The following is an 18,277-nucleotide window of genomic DNA, read 5'->3' as shown; positions in this document are numbered from 1 at the left end:
CATGTTTCAAGTCGATAGCTAGTTTCGTTCGGAAGTTAGCGTGATTTCCACAGACGGACGGACATGCTCAGATCGACTCAGAATTTCACCACGACCCAGAATATATATACTGTATGGGGGCTTAGAGCAATATTTCGATGTGTTACAAACGGAATGACAAAGTTAATATACCCGCCATCCTATGGTGGAGGGTATAAAAACTTCATGGGTACTTACAATAAAGAACATCATTGGGAGTGCATCTTGTGGAAGTGTTTTTAAAGTTGTGCCTTTGGAAGAACTTACAAATTTTATTGCTGGACTATGCCCTACCAATGTTTAGGGGTGGTTTAGGGTATGATATAGTCGGCCCCGCCCTACTTTCTACTTTACTTACTTGTTTAATAATGGCCTCAATATTAGTTATATACTAAGTTTGTAAACGCAAAATCAACAATAGCTCCTACACAGAAAAAAATATCACCAAAATATTTCCAATTAAAAAGTTAATTGAAGTTGAAAATGTTTTCAATTAATAAATTAATTGATACAATTAACTTTTTAATCATGATAGAAACATTAAGTTAATTAAGCCAGTGATTGAAAATTTTAAAATTTTTAATTAAAAAATTAATTGATACAATTAACTTTTTAATCAAATTCGGAAGACTTATTCAGTTAAAAAAAGTGCTGATTTTTTTTTTTAATTTTTAATTAAAAATGTATTTCAAACAATGATTTGTTAATCCAAATAAAAACACTAAGTCAATTCAGAAAGTAATTAAAAATAGTTACCTTTTTTAATTAATTAATTAATTGAGTTTTGCAATCAACATCAATTAAATTTTTAATTGAATCAATTAAAAAATTAATTGAAATTTGCTGAAAAAATCAATTAATTCTTTAATCAAGAATTTTTTCTATGCCCAATTAAAACTGTGATTGATACTATCATTTTCGTGATTGAAGACATTTCAATTAAAAAATTAATTGGATCAATTAATTTGGTGATTGAATCAGAATTTTTTTTTTGTGTGTAGTATCAGATATTTTTCTGTTCAGATTGTGATACAACTTCCATAAACATGTAACCCTTAATGTTCTTAAATATAGAAATGAGGTTTATATTCCAAGCCTATACCAATGATACCCCGCAAATGGTTATGTTTACTAATTAAGTGGGGGTGGTTTAGGGTATGATAAAGTCGGCCCCGCCCGACTTTCTAATTTACTCACTTGTTTAATAATGAAATAAATCCCAATGGTGCCCTTTTCAATTTGCCATGGCGATCATAGAAGTTAATAAACACAAACAAAAAATCTGATTCAATCACGAAATTAGTTGATCCAATTAATTTTTTAATTGAAATGTCTTCAATCACAGAAATTATTGTATTAAATAAAAAATTAATTGAAAGTCAATTAAATATCAATTAAAAAATTAATTGATACTATTAATTTTTGTGATTGATTTTTGTTACAATTACAAAATTTGTTAAATCAATTACATTTTTAATTGAATATTTTTTTAAAACGTAACTAATGGCGTTTTCTTTTCTTGTAAAAAATGCTCACTTTTTTGCATTTTGCCCGGAAAATGTACTTTTTAGGTTCTTTTCTAAAAAAACAGGCAAAAGTGCGAAAAGGCTTCGAATTCTCTTGTGAAAATGGCCCCACGCATAGAGGCAAATTACGGGCATTTTCAGCACTGCCAACAAACGAGATTGCCCTGTTTCCTTCTTTGAATTCTTTTTTTAGGTTGCTGGTAACATTTAAAAAATGTGCAATCTGTACAGACAAAATGAAGGCAAAGCACTTTTTTCAGAAAAGAAAACACCATAAGACTTTAATTGTAAAAAAATTTTATGAAATTTTTTTATTTGTACCTTGTGAATTCTTCCTTTAGCGCCACGTGAACGAAAAGGCTTATGCTAATAGCCCACCATCGATTTAAGACCTCAAAAATTTAATTTGTCGCGCTGACGGGGATGTTGGGCACACCCTTTTGCTGACATTTCTGTTGATTACTAACAACATAGATTCCTCCGATAATTTATAACCAAACAACTGCATATTTCTTTGAAAGCTAAAATAACATATCCTATGGAAACCCCTGAAGCTAAACACCAATATTTTCGTGGCGGTTAATACATTGTAATTTTTCACACAGTTTTAACGTATTATATGTATATTAAAAAAAAAACATATATAACAAATAAAGTTAAATTTCAATTTGTACGCATTATGGTTAATAATTTAATCATGCCAGTTTCCCATATGTGGGAACTTTGGAATCCTATGCAAATTGATAGGAAAATGAACACGTGCATTTTTACGAAATCGGTTGTTTAATTTTGCAATTCTTCTGATTACAAAGAAAAGCAAATTAAATTCCAATACTCGTATCTCTTAAAATTAGTAACTCCATTGCGTTGATATTAAAAAAAAACAAGAATTCTTCAATTCATTTAAGTGTCTATTAAGACGAACAAAATAACAACATACTTTAAATATAAAATAAAAGCGAAAAGGAACTGAATAAAGTGTATAGCAATGATTAATATGACAGCCGTAAATTGTGAAGAATAATTGTACAGGCACTTCAATATTGTAAGTGAACGTAATTAATAGCGAGATGAATGGAGGTGTGTCCATATAAGAGATGTCATTTCAGAATTGAGTTTACAAAATTATATATGGAATTGCAAATTTTAAATAATTTAAATTCTTCACAAAATTTCGATGCAAATAATTCGGGGTTGAAAGTAAAATTTATTAGCAATCAATTTGATTAAAGTAAAGAAAATATTGTCATCAGCGTTAAGATTTTTTATCCTTAAAACACAATTGTTTTTTTTTTAATATATATCGAGATATTGATCTTCTCTTAAGGATTTTGGTATTGATTCAAAAGTCAAAGATGCGGTTTCTTTACAATAAAGATATTTTATAGGGAATTATCTAGCTTTAAATCTAAGATCACTAAAATTAAAATTAGGATACCAATCTTAACAGGTTGGCTGATAAGTCCCCGGTCTGACACTAGTATTAAATGCATATTATTTTTATATAGTACCAACTTTCAAATGATTCGCGTCAAAATTTGACGTCTGTAAGTCAATTAGTTTGTGAGATAGAGCGTCTTTTGTGAAGCAACTTTTGTTATTGTAAAAACAAGTAAGGAAAGTCTAAAGTCGGGCGGGGCCGACTATATTATACCCTGCACCACTTTGTAGATCTAAATTTTCGATACCATATCACATCCGTCAAATGTGTTGGGTGCTATATATAAAGGTTTGTCCCAAATACATACATTTAAATATCACTCGATCTGGACAGAATTTGATAGACTTCTACAAAATCTATAGACTCAAAATTTATGTCGGCTAATGCACTAGGGCGGAACACAATGTTAGCAAGCAGTGGCGATTTTACAAGGAAAATGTTGGTATTTTGACCATTTTTGTCGAAATCTGAAAAACATATATATGGGAGCTATATCTAAATCTGAACCGATTTCAACCAAATTTGGCACGCATAGCAACAATGCTAATTCTACTCCCTGTGCAAAATTTCAACTAAATCGGAGTTAAAAATTGGCCTCTGTGGTCATATAAGTGTAAATCACGCGAAAGCTATATATGGGAGCTATATCTAAATCTGAACCGATTTCAACCAAATTTGGCACGCATAGCAACAATGCTAATTCTACTCCCTGTGCAAAATTTCAACTAAATCGGAGTTAAAAATTGGCCTCTGTGGTCATATGAGTGTAAATCACGCGAAAGCTATATATGGGAGCTATATCTAAATCTGAACCGATTTCAACCAAATTTGGCACGCATAGCAACAATGCTAATTCTACTCCCTGTGCAAAATTTCAACTAAATCGGTGTTAAAAATTGGCCTCTGTGGTCATATGAGTGTAAATCACGCGAAAGCTCTATATGGGAGCTATATCTAAATCTGAACTGATTTCAACCAAATTTGGCACGCTTAGCAACAATGCTTATTCTACTGCCTGTGCAAAATTTCAACTAAATCGGAGTTAAAAATTGGCCTCTGTGGTCATATGAGTGTAAATCGCGCGAAAGCTATATATGGGAGCTATATCTAAATCTGAACCGATTTCAACCAAATTTGGCTCGCTTAGCTACAATGCTAATTCTACTCCCAGTGCAAAATTTCAACTAAATCGGAGTTAAAAATTGGCTTTTGTGGTCATATGAGTGTAAATCGGGCGAAAGCTATATATGGGAGATATATCTAAATCTGAACCGATTTCAACCAAATTTGGCACGCATAGCTACAATGCTAATTCTACTTCCTGTGCAAAATTTCAAACAAATTGGGGTAAAACTCTGGCTTCTGGGACCGTATTAGTCCATATCGGGCGAAAAATATATATGGGAGCTATATCTAAATCTGGACCGATTTCAATAAAATTTGGCACACTTGACTACAGTACTAATTGTTCTTCTTGTGCAAAATTTTAAGCAAATTAGGGTAAAACTCTGGCTTCTGGGTCCGTATTAGTCCATATCGGGCGAAAGATATATATGGGAGCTATATCTAAATCTGAACCGATTTCTTCCAAAATCAATAGGGATCTATTCTGAGCCAAAACACATACTTGTGCCAAATTTGAAGTCGATTGGACTAAAACTGCGACCTAGACGTTGATTACAAAAATGTGTTCACGGACAGACGGACATCGCTATATCGACTCAAGAGCCCACACTGAGCATTTTTGCCAAAGACACCATGTGTCTATCTCGTCTCCTTCTGGGTGTTGCAAACATATGCACTAACTTATAATACCCTGTTCCACACTGTGGAACAGGGTATTACAAGCTCTGTGTAAGATGGGTGCCGCGCGAGCTCACATTTGACCAAAAACAACAACGTGTTGATGATTCTGAGCGGTATTTGCAGCTGTTAACTCGTAATACACCTGAGTTTTTCCGTCGATATGTGACAATGGATGAAACATGGCTCCATCACTACACTCCTGAGTCCAATCGAATGTCGGCTGAGTGGACAGCGACCGGTGAACCGTCTCCCAAGCGTGGAAAGACTCAAAAGTCCGCTGGCAAAGTATTGGCCTCTGAAGAAAAAAGTGTTTTTCCACCAAGACAACGCACCGTGCCACAAGTCATTGAGAACGATGGCAAAAATTCATGAATTGGGCTTCGAATTGCTTCCCCACCCACCGTATTCTCCAGATCTGGCCCCTTTTTCTTGTTCTCAGACCTCCAAAGGATGCTCGCAAGGAAAAAATTTGGCTGCAATGAAGAGGTGATCGCCGAAACTGAGGCCTATTTTGAGGCAAAACCGAAGGAGTCCTACCAAAATGGTATTAAAAAAATTGGAAGGTCGTTATAATCGTTATAATCGTTATATCGCTCTTGAAGGGAACTATGTTGAATAATAAAAACGAATTTTGACAAAAAAAATGTATTTTTCTTTGTTAGGCCGGGGACTTATCAGCCAAACTGTTATTCATGGAATCTTATTTATCTTTATGTGATTATTCACTGAAAAAATAGTGAACCCAGCAGGAAAGAAAATTTTACTTCATTTTAGAAAATTTCAACTAAACTGTATTAGAAGCGCAAATGTCACGCCGATTTCACAATAATAAGTAATTAAATTTCGACAAATTCAAGAAAATTTAGTAGACAAAATAATTACACTAGTTTACCTGAAAATGTACATTTGATGTATGTATTTTAATCTGCTGAATTCGACCACACCCACACAAAAATGCATTTTTTGTGGGTGTGGTCGAATTTTTCTTCTAGTTGGTCTTATTACTTACGTTAGAGTATCATCTATACGACCATGAAGAAATTTTTTTCAATAGTTTGTACTTTTCCGGCGGAAAAGGACCACTGTAAAACATGATTTTTTTTTGAAAATTTGGCCTTAGTAAATAAACGTCTTTAAAATAAAGTGTTGAAAAACAAGTCCTATACGAGTATTTGAGCGATTTTTGCTTTGTAGTCAAGATGCAAAAAGACAACAAATTTAAAGAAAATTTCATTAAATTTAAAGAATTTTTCTGAATTATTAAAGTCAACTTGACCTTAGCCCAAAAATAATTTCTTTCATGTTATGATATCCATTTTTAAGTCAAATCACTTAATTATAAGGACAATACGACTTCTTTGAAAAGTTTATCGACTTTTGGACAAGGAAAAAAACTTTATATTAGATAAATGCGTCTTCTACGCGAAGCAAAATTTACATCCGTATTTTAAAGACTTGAAATCTTTGACCTCACGACAATATTTTTTTCATTGTAATACCTTTCATTTAAATATTAACAACTTGTTTAATGAAAAAAGAGCGAAAAACTAAAAATAACGGGATATCTCAAAACTGTTCCATAATTTTTTTTTAATTTTTCGAATTCAGCAGATCATGATACATAGGTTAGGTTAGGTTAGGTGGCAGCCCGATGTATCAGGCTCACTTAGACTATTCAGTCCATTGTGATACCACATTGGTGTAATTCTCTCTTATCATTGAGTGCTGCCCGATTCCATGTTAAGCTCAATGACAAGGGACCTCATTTTTATAGCCGAGTCCGAACGGCGTTCCACATTGCAGTGAAACCACTTAGAGAAGCTTTGAAACCCTAGAAATGTCACCAGCATTACTGAGGTGGGATAATTCACCGCTGAAAAACTTTTTGGTGTTCGGTCAAAGCAGGAATCGAACCCACGACCTTGTGTATGCAAGGCGGGCATGCTAACCATTGCATCACGGTGGCTCCCTGATACATAAGAAATGTCACATCTCATCAAATGTACATGAAAAAAATATTTTGTAAACTAGTGTTAATTTTCACTTATTAAAGAAAATTTCGTAGTTTTAAGGAAAAAATTTGGAGTTTAAAATTGCAAAAATGTCTTTAGAACCATAGGAAGTTCATGATGGAAGCATTATTGCTAGAATGTACAAATTTTAAGAAATTCTGAACTATTTTTTGAAAGATATGAATTTAGTTAATCTGTCTCTTTTATTTAATTTAACTAATGTGCGCAAAAATTATTAAAGTCATGGAAACTTTCCTAAAACGTAATAATTCGATGAACTGACATTGAATAAAATCGTCTTTAGTGAAATATAGGGTTCACTTTTTTTTGAGTGTTTGTACACTGAAAAAAATATTGTCGTAAGGTCAAAGATTTTATGTCTTTAAAATACGAATGCATCCTCCACCATAGGATGGGGGTATATTAACTTTGTCATTCCGTTTGTAACACATCGAAATATTTCTCTAAGACCCCATAAAGTATATATATTCTGGGTCGTGGAGAAATTCTGAGTCGATGTGAGCTTGTACGTCCATCTGTTGAAATCACGTTAACTTCCGAACGAAACAAGCTATCGACTCGAAACTTGGCACAAGTAGTTGTTATTGATGTAGATCGGACGGTATTGCAAATGGGCCATATCGGTCCAATTTTACGTATAGCCCCCATATAAACGGACCCCCAAATTTGGCTTGCGTTTGCTCTAAGAGAAGCCAATTTCATCCGATCTGGCTGAAATTTGGTACATGGTGTAAGTATACGGTCTCTAATGACCATGCAAAAATCTGTCGATAATTATATATAGCCCCCATATAAACCGATCACCAAATTTGACCTCCGGAGCCTCTTGAAAGACCAAAATTCACCTGATTCAGTTGAAATTTGGTATGTGGTGTTGATATATGGCCTCAAACACCCATGCAAAAATTGGTCCAAATCGGTCAATAATTATATATAGGCGCCATATAAACCGATCCCCAGATTTGACCTCCGGAGCCCTTTGGAAGAGCAAAATTCATCCCATTCGGTTGAAATTTGGTACCTGATGTTAGTATATGGTATCCACCAACCATGCAGGAATTGGTTCATATCAGTCCATAATTATATATAGCCCCCATATAAACCGATCCCCAGATTTGACCTCCGGTGCCTTTTTGGAGAAGCAAAATTCATCCGATCTGGTTGAAATTTGGTACGTGGTGGTAGTATATGATATTTAACAACCATGCCATAAGTGGTCCATATCAGTCCATAATCATATATAGCCCCCATATAAACCGATCCCGAGATTTGGTATTGGAGCCACTTGGAGAAGCAAAATTCATCCGATCTGGTTGAAATTTGGTTCATTGTGCTAGTATATGGCCGTTAACAACTATGCCTAACTAGGTCCGTATCGGTTATATATAGCCCTCAGATAAATCGATCCCCAATCACACAAAAATTGGTCCATATCAAGTTCATAATTCTATATAGCCCCCATATAAGCGACCCCCATATTTCAATTCTGGCTCTCTACGTACCGTGCCAAAGTCCATGTCGATTCGTAATTATTTGTAGACTTACCTATACATAACTTTTTTGTCTAATATATACCACGTATGGACTAACTCACAATTTAGAAAACTATGTTAAGAAGTTTTAAGATACCACAACCCAAGTAATTCCATTGTGGATGACAGTCTTTCGTAGAAGTTTCTACGCAATCCATGGTGGAGGGTACAAAAAATTCGGCCTGGTCGAACTTACGGCCGTATATACTTGTTCAATATAAAGGGTGATACGGTCAAAATTTGGTCAAGGGAAAACCCGTGTAAATCGGTGAAATCGTTTATTTAAAAAATCAAATTAAATTTCTTTTTCAAGTTCAATTAGTATAAAATTCAGGAAAAATATTCAGTTAGGCTTTCGCTTTTCCAAATCCGAATTGCCGGGCCTCACGCTTGACACCTGCCATCAGATTTTGTACAGCCACCTTGTCCACCTTCTTCGCCGCAGAAAGCCAGTTTGCCTTGAACTGCTGCTCGTCCTTAGCAGTTTTTTTGGTCTGCTTTAGGTTCCGCTTGACAATAGCCCGGTATTTCTCAATTGGGCGGAGCTCTGGCGTGTTGGGAGGGTTCTTGTCCTTGGGAACCACCTGCACGTTGTTGGCGGCGTACCACTCCATGGCCTTTTTACCGTAATGGCAAAATGCCAAATCAGGCCAAAACAGTACGGAACAACCGTGTATCTTCAGGAAAGGCAGCAGACGTTTATTCAAACACTCTTTCACGTAAATTTCTTGGTTGACAGTCCTGGAAGCTATGAAAATGCTGCTTTTCAAGCCACAGGTACAGATGGCTTGCCAAACCAGATATTTTTTTGCGAACTTTGGCAGTTTTATGTGCTTGAAAATATCTGCTACCTTTCCCCTTCCTTTTGCCGTATAAAACTCCTGTCCCGGAAGCTGCTTGTAGTCGGCTTTGACGTAGGTTTCGTCGTCCATTACCACGCAGTCAAACTTCGCCAGCATCGTCGTGTACAGCCTCCGGGATCAAGCTTTGGCCGTCGTATTTTGTTTATCATCGCGATTTGGAGTCACTACTTTCGTGTAAGTCGATAGTCCGGCTCGTTTTTTGTCTCGATGCACGGTTGTAGACGGTACACCCAGCTTATTTGCGGCATCTCGGAGAGAGAGGTTAGGGTTTCGCTTGAAACTACCGGCAACTCTCTTTGTCGTCTCAGCGGCTTCCGGTTTTCGATTTCCCCCCGATCCAGACTTCCTGGCTGTCGACAAACGTTCCCCAAACACTTTAATTACATTTGTAGCAGTTGATTTGGCAACTTTTAGCGATTTTGCCAGCTTTGCATGCGAGTAGCTCGGATTTTCGCGATGCGCGAGCAAAATTTTGATACGCTGCTCTTCTTGCTTGGACGGCATTTTGACAACTGAAGAGTGAATTCCAAAATCAAAATAGGAGCCACATTCTACACACACACACCTTCAAAATGAGGGGTGTTCAGGTTTTAAATGCAAAATTGAAAGAAATACGTCAATTTTATATTGACCAAATTTTGACCGTATCACCCTTTAATCTCCTGAAACTTCAAGTGTATTGAAGACCAACTCTTTTCTAACAATTCTATCCCATGATTAAAATAGTTTTCCTCAAGGTCTTCAAAATAGTGGTTTACAACTGTAATTGCATCTTCATTTGAGGTAAAACACTTGCCAGCAAGTAATTTTTTACATTTGGGAACAAGTAAAAGTCACTGGGAGCTAAATCTCGAGAATAAGGTGGGTGGTCAAGCAACTCGTACTTTATTTTAGCCATTGTTAAAACACACTTGTGCGCTGGTGCGTTGTCTAGATGAAAAATTATTTTTTTTGTGTTGTAAGCCAGGACGTTTTTCTCGAATTTGTACATTGATCCAAAAGGTTGCAATATTTAGTACTCTGAAATTATTGTTTTACCCTTTTACAGATAGTCAATCAATACAATACCTTTGAAGTCCCAAAAAACCGTTGCATTAACCTTACCAGCCGATTGAATTGTTTTTGCCTTCTTTGGGGCACTTCCTCCAGCTTCAGTCCATTGTTTGGATTGTTCTTTTGTCTCTGGAGTATGGTGGTAGATCCATGTCTCATCAACAGTTATGAAACGACGCTTAAAATCCATTTTATTTCGCTTAAATAAAACGATCCAAACAAGCTTGAGAAATGTTCATTCTTATGCGTTTTTGATTGACTGTTAACAAATGCGGCACCCATCTTGTAGAAAGTTTTTTCATCTGTAGTTCTTCAAGCAAAATTAAATGGACTCGATCATTTGAGATGCCCATGATATTAGCAATTTCACGCACTTTTATTCGTCGATCATTTAATACCATATCATGCAATTTGGCTACAATTTCTGTTGTTGTTGCTGTTTTTGGACGTTCACTACGTGGTTCATCTTCAATGCTTGTACGACCACGTTTAAATTCAGCAACCCAATTTTTTACTGTTGCATATGAAGGAGCACTTTCACCTAACAAATTCACCATATCATTATGAATTTCTTGTCCCGATAAAACTTTTTTATGTAAATATTTATTGACAGCACGCATTTCTAATTTTTCCATTATAAAACAAGTAAGGAAAGTCAAAAGCGGGCCCGACTATATTATACCCTGCACCACTTTGTAGATCTAAATTTTCGATACCATATCACATATATGGGAGCTATATATTAATCTGAATCGATTTCAACCAAATTTAGCACGCATAGCTACAATGCTAAATCTACTCCCTGTGCAAAATTTCAACCAAATTGGGCCAAAACTCTGGCTTGTAGGACCATATTAGTCCATATAGGGCGAAAAATATATATGAGAGCTATATCTAAATCTGAACCGATTTCAATCAAATTTTGCACTATACGACTAAGTGTTATGTTTGTACAAAATTTCAAGCAAATCGGTATAAAACTCTGGCTGCTGGGTCCATATTAGTGCATATCGGGCGAAAGATATATATGGGAGCTATATATTAATCTGAACCGATTTCTTCCAAAATCAATAGGGTTCTATTCTGACCCAAATTAAGAACATGTGCCAAATTTGAAGGCGATTGGACTTAAATTGCGACCTAGACTTTGATCACAAAAATGTGTTCACAGACAGACGGACGGACGGACAGACGGACATGTTTATATCGACTCAGGGACCCACCCTGAGCATTATTGCCAAAGACACCATGTGTCTATCTCTTCTCCTCCTGGGTGTTACAAACATATGCACTAACTTATAATACCCTGTTCCACAGTGTGGCGCAGGGTATAAAAATTGCGGATGTGTCTTTTTTGAACACCTGTTTCTATATGAAGGAGTTGCCAGATCCAAACAAAATTTAACATGTGTTCAAAACAGAGATGGAAGTTTCCAAAACACTTAACTTTTTTTCTGCTTATACCGCGGTTTTTGTGCTAGGCTAAGAAGTTTCCGAACTGCCCTCGTAAAGTTTCTTTCCTTGTCCAAAAGTCGATGAACTTTTCAATGAAGTCGTATTATCCTTATAATTAAGTGATTTGACTTAAAAATGGGTATCATAACATGAAAGAAAAAATTTTTGGGCTAAGGTCAACTTGACTTGAATAATTCAGAAAATTCTTTAAAATTAATGAAATTGTCTTTAAATTTGTTGCCTTTTTGCATCTTGACTACAAAGCAAAAAATCGTTCAAAAATATTTTTCAACACTTTAGTTTAAAGATGTTTTTTACTTGAACTATAGTATAATTTATACTGGTAGTCGAGCCTGAATTTGGAAAATAAAGTTGTCGTTAACTCGTTTTTAAAGGACTTTGATAGCATATGAAGAAAAACAGCTGGAAAAGCGAATTTGCTTCTTAGAAGAAAGTACACAAACCCCAAATTTAAAAGAGAATTGTGTCTTAAAAGCATCTTTACTTGTATGCTCCGCTTCTTTGGCTCAGTAATAACAAAATTGTTAATTTAAAGACAAAATCTTTGGAATCGGGCATGCTTTTTTTCAGTGTACAGACATTCACGTACAAACAAATACAAGATAAACAAGTATAAAAGGCCGTAAGTTCGGCCAGGCCGAATCGTATGTACCCTCCACCATGGATTGCGCAGAAACTTCTACGAAAGACTGTTATACACAATCGAATTACTTGGGTTGTGGTATCTTAAATCGTTTTCTAAATTGTGAGTTAGTCCACACGTGGTATATATTAGACAAACAGGTATGTAAGTCTACAAATAATTACGAATCGATATGGACTTTTGCACGGTACGTAGGGAGCCAGAATTGAAATATGGGTGTCGCTTATATGGGGGCTATATACAATTATGAATTTGATATGGACAAATTTTTGTGTGATTGGGGATCGATTTATCTGAGGACTATATATAACTATAGACAAATATGGACCTAGTTAGGCATGGTTGTTGACGGCCATATACTAGCACAATGTACCAAATTTCAACTGACTCGGAGGGAATTTACTCCTCCAAGAGGCTCAAAAACCAAATCTCGGGATCGGTTTATATGGGGGCTATATATGATTATGGACTGATATGGACCACTTTTGGCATGGTTGTTAAATATCATATACTACCACCACATACCAAATTTCAACCAGATCGGATGAATTTTGCTTCTCCACAAGGCACCGGAGGTCAAATCTGGGGATCGGTTTATATGGGGGCTATATATAATTATGGACTGATATGAACCAATTCATGCATGGTTGTTGGATACCGTATACTAACATCAAGCACCAAATTTCAACCGAATCCGATGAATTGTGCTCTTCCAAGGGGCTCCGGAGGTCAAATATGGGGATCGGTTTATATGGGGGCTATACATAATTATGGACCGATTTCGACCAATTTTTGCATGGGTGTTTGAGGCGATATATTAACACCACGTACCAAATATCAACTGAATCAAATAAATTTTGGTCTTCCAAGAGGCTCCGGAGGTCAAATCAGGCGATCGGTTTATATGGAGCTATATATAGTTATGCAACGATGTGGACCAATTTTTGCATGGTCATTAGAGACCATATACTAACACCATGTACCAAATTTCAGCCGAATCGGATGAAATTTGCTTCTCTTATAGGCTCCGAAAGCCAAATCGGGGGATCGGTTTATATGGGGGCTATATATAATTATGGACCGATGTGGACCAGCTTTTGCATGGTTGTTAGGGACCATATACTAACACCATGTACCAAATTTCAGCCGGATCGGATGAAGTTTGCTTCTCTTAGAGGCTCCGAAAGCCAAATCGGTGGATCGGTTTATATGGGGGTTATATATAATTATAGACCGATGTGGACCAATTTTTGCACGGTTGTTAAAGCCCATATACTAACACCATGTACCAAATTTCAGCCTGATCGGATGAAATTTGCTTCTCTTAGAGGGTCTGCAAGCCAAATTTTGGGGTCCGTTTATATGGGGGCTATACGTAAAAGTGGACCGATATGGCCCATTTGCAATACCATCTGACCTACGTCAATAACAACTACTTGTGCCAAGTTTCAAGTCGATAGCTTGTTTCGTTCGGAAGTTAGCGTGATTTCAACAGACGGACGGACGGACATTCTCAGATCGACTCAGAACTTCACCACGACCCACAATATATATACTTTATGGGGTCTTAGAGCAATATTTCGATGTGTTACAAACGGAATGACAAAGTTAATATACCCCCCATCCTATGGTGGAGGGTATAAAAATCCAAATTATAACAGTAAAAAAGTTTTCTTTCTTCCGAAAAAACTTTAAACCTCAAAATAAGTCTGTATTATAAGTGGTTTATCGTAAATCTAAAGATTCAATATTTTAGTTAATTTGAGGACGATTTCTTCAAACCCAAACTGGTTTTCGTTACTTTAAGGAAAAATTGTCTCAGTTCAAAAACATAAAACGTTAACAGCGGGACGCATATTTTCAAAATTTGTGTCCTAAATTTAATAAAATATATTTTTGAAACAATGATTAGAAATGTTCTTTTAATTAAATTTTCATTATTTTAAAGAAATTTGTCCTCAATATTGTGTAAATTGTTTGTCCTAAATTTTAGTTTGCGTTATATTTATCACCACGTAAATATTCTTTTCCGTGTATATTTCTAATTGTCATGGTATAATACCTTTTTCTTTATGCATGTAAAGTGTGATTATTTAGCTATTATCTTTATTAAAACATAAAACAGCTGACACACGTTTTAAGTTTTCTCTCATCGTCAAACATCTTCAATTTGGTTTATAATTTACCCATGAATAGTCTTGCAAACGAACAACTCTGGCAAATGATTGAATTTTATTATCAAAATCCGTGTTCTTTTAAGAAATTTCATCGAAAATTTAAGTTCAGCTAAAACCTTCAAACCTTAACCCTCTAAAGCCCATTTTTTTTTTTGATAAAATTAAGATTGTATAATTTTGGAGTGAAAATAACGAATTTCAAACCCAATTTTTATTTTGAACAATAGTTTACCCCATAGGGCTGAAAATACCTGCCCACCAAAAGGCGGTGTTGGACATTAGAGGGTTAATTTGAAGGTTTCATAAATTTTTCTGAATTTTATGTGGTCTGTTTTTTAGTTTTCCTGTAGCTCTTAAAAATCACCCTTTACTGATAGCCATTTTAAAGTCGAATCTCTTAATTGTAAGCACAAGAAAGAAAAGTTTAAAGACTTCTTGTCGAGGAAAAAATTTATATCAGAGAGTAAGACTCGCATTCGTATTTTCAGGACGTGAAAATTTCGTGCTGAAAACAATATTTTCTCCGCTGTAGTGTTTCCAATATGTTGTGCAAAACATTTTGATATTTACGAATGAGGGTAGAGTAATTAATTAAAATTTAAGATTTTGCCACACACACCCATTTTCATTACATTCACTTATATATTGTATAAGAGATTTTCCCGATATCAGATTATTATTTCTATATATTGCATCCCTAATGCAAGTGATTGTTGAACGCATATGTACATGTAACGAATGGAAAATGTATGGGATTATTCTACGTACTACACATATGACAGATATGGACGAATACAAAAGATAATGAATGAATGCGTCTTGTAATGTCTTATTTTACATATCCTCATACGATGTCTATGAAGATGTATGTTTTAAAGGTTAAATTTAAATGTAATTAAATTCTACAATACCTGTAGGCTCGTGTAGCTATTGTACTTTCGCTTCGTAAATGGAAAACCACTTTGGTGTTCGTTGACATGGCGATGACGTAAGAGTAGTGAACGTAATACGGACGGCTTGTCATCTATGTGAATTAAATCATCCACAACCATCTGAAAATAAAATCAAGAAATATATGAATAGGTTAAATATGTCATAATCGAAATTTATCTTTCTATATGTCTATATAAAATTCGAATTACGTTTGTTTGCTATACACTCCACGATAACATTGTCATTGCATAAAGAATGTATAAATAACGCTAACTCTCGAACGAAACAAGCTATTGGCTTGAAATTTGGCACAACTAACATAGTTGTTATTTACTTAGGTCGGATGGTATTGTTATATCGAACCACTTTTAGGTATAGCCCCCACATAAACCGACCCCCCAGATTTGACTTCCGGAGCCTCTTTAAAAAGCAACTTTTGGAATTTTTTGTAGAAGCAAATTTCATCAAATCGGGTAGAAATTTGACTGACAGTCTTTAGTAGAACTTTGTACTACATGGTGGAGAGTACATAAGATTCGGCTTGGCCCAATTTCGACCCTCGCCCGACATTTTGAAAATTTAGGAAAAGTTTTCTAATTTTCTTGAAATTTCAGGGTCTCTGGGCAAAAAACCTGTAATTTTTTTTTTGATATTTGATTGCGAAAGGGAAGGGAAGCGGTCGTCGTTGTTTTGAACAATATAGCAAAATCTTCAAACTTCTCTGATTTACTTGAAATTTACAGGGAACGTGGGAGAAGGTTAGTAACTGAATGCAGTCTAAAATCAAGTTCAAAACACAAGTTTTCCTCCAAAACACGTCAATTTTATAATATAAACCCCCCTAATTTGGAATATGTTCTGACTGAACATACTCTCTTCAAAATATATGTCAAATTATTAAAATAAATTTTGTGGCAAAAACAAATAAACAAACGCTTTGAAGAATATGGGGATGTGAAAATAACTAAAAAAATGTTTCCCGTTGCGATCGCGTTTGAAGTGTTTTGGAAAAACGAATAAAGAAAACTAGTCAGTACAAACATAGCATAAGTGATTTTTCGATATCTGGTCGAGGAGTTACACCTCTTCCTGGCAGGATTTTTTTATACCTTCCACCATAGGATGGGGGTATATTAAATTTGTCATTCCGTTTGTAACACATCGAAATATTACTCTAAGACCCCATAAAGTATATATATTCTGGGTCGTGGTGAAATTCTGAGTCGATCTAAGCATGTCCGTCCGTCCGTCTGTTGGAATCACGCTAACTTCCGAACGAAACAACCTATCGACTTGAAACTTGACACAAGTAGTTGTTATTGATGTAGGTCGGATGATATTGCAAATGGGATGGTATTCCAAACGGTCCACTTTTACGTATAGCCCCCATATAAACGGACCCTCAGATTTGGCTTGCGCAGCCTCTAAGAGAAGCATATTTCATCCGATACGGCTGAAATTTGATACATGGTGTTGGTATATGATCTCTAACAACCATGCTAAAATTGGTCAACATCGGTCCATAATTATATATATAGCCCCCACACTCAAAAAAAAGTTTACTTGCATCCAAAAGTTTACTTGCATCCTAAAATTTAAGTTGCATAATCTTCCATATCAATATTTTTTTCAATATTTTTTTCAGTGCATATAAACCGATCCCCCGATTTGGCTTGCGGAGCCTCTAAGAGAAGCAAATTTCATCCGATCCGGTTGAAATTTGGAATATAGTGTTAGTATATGGTCTCTAACAACCATGCAAAAATTGGTCCACATCGGTCCATAATTATATATAGCCCCCCATATAAACCGATTCCCAGATTTGGCTTGCGGAGCCTCAAAGAGAAGCAAAATTCATCCGATCCGGCTGAAATTTGATACATGGTGTTGGTATATGGTCTCTAACAACCATGCTAAAATTGGTCCACATCGGTCCATAATTATATATAGCCCCCACACTCAAAAAAAGTTTACTTGCATCCAAAGATTTTGACCTTCCTTTAAGGATTTTGGTATTGATTCCGTGCCGAAGATGCGGCTTCTTTAAAAAAAAGACATTTTTTTGGGACCTTCCTGGTTTTAAATCTAGGATCGATAAAATTAAAATTGGATACAGATCTCACTAATCGAATTTTTATTCTGTATATATTAATAAATTTATATATTAATAAAGGTATTTTCATGTACAAACAAATTCCAGTTTCAAAATCCAAATTATGCCAAGTAAAAACTGTTTTCTTAATGCTAAAAAAACTTTAAGCCAAAGATGCAAATCCTTAAAATAAGTCTTAGCCTATATTTGAAGCATTTTTATCTTAAATTTAAAAATTCAATGTGTCAGTTGAGTTAAAGACGATTACTTTAAATTAAAAATGGTTTTTATTTATTTTAAGGAACATTTGCCTTACTTAAAAAAGATCTACAACTTCAACAGAGGGACGCAAAATTTCAAGATTTGTATCCTAAATTTAATGAAAAAAGTTTTTGAAGCAAGGATTACAAACTTTGTTTTAATTAAAATGTCATTATATTAAAGAATTTTGTCCTTGGCATTTTGTAAATTTTGAGTCCTAAAATTTAAGTTGCATAATCTTCCATATTAAGGCTTCTTTAAAATAAAGACATTTTTGTGGGACCTTCCTGGTTTTAAATCTAGGATCGATAAAATTAAAATTGGATACAGATCTCACTAATCGAATTTTTATTCCGTATATATTAATAAATTTATATATTAATAAAGGTATTTTCATGTACAAACAAATTCCAGTTTCAAAAT

The 18,277-nt window shown here is 35.0% G+C and overlaps 1 protein-coding gene across 7 annotated transcripts in view; it reads right to left on the bottom strand.

The window, feature by feature from the left end:
• The window catches only part of Ae2 (anion exchange protein Ae2), a 257,209-nt gene that overhangs the window by 25,848 nt on the left and 213,084 nt on the right, over positions 1–18,277 (bottom strand). For all 7 annotated transcript variants that reach the window (XM_075307454.1, XM_075307457.1, XM_075307460.1 and 4 more), the window contains one exon: positions 15,480–15,620. In XM_075307454.1, the coding sequence (XP_075163569.1) occupies positions 15,480–15,620 (141 nt within the window). The remainder of the gene's footprint in view (positions 1–15,479; positions 15,621–18,277) is intronic.

Source organism: Haematobia irritans, chromosome 4 (genome assembly GCF_050003625.1).
Source record: "Haematobia irritans isolate KBUSLIRL chromosome 4, ASM5000362v1, whole genome shotgun sequence".
Taxonomy (NCBI): Eukaryota; Metazoa; Arthropoda; class Insecta; order Diptera; family Muscidae; genus Haematobia; species Haematobia irritans.
This window is presented reverse-complemented; position numbering and strand designations above follow the sequence as displayed.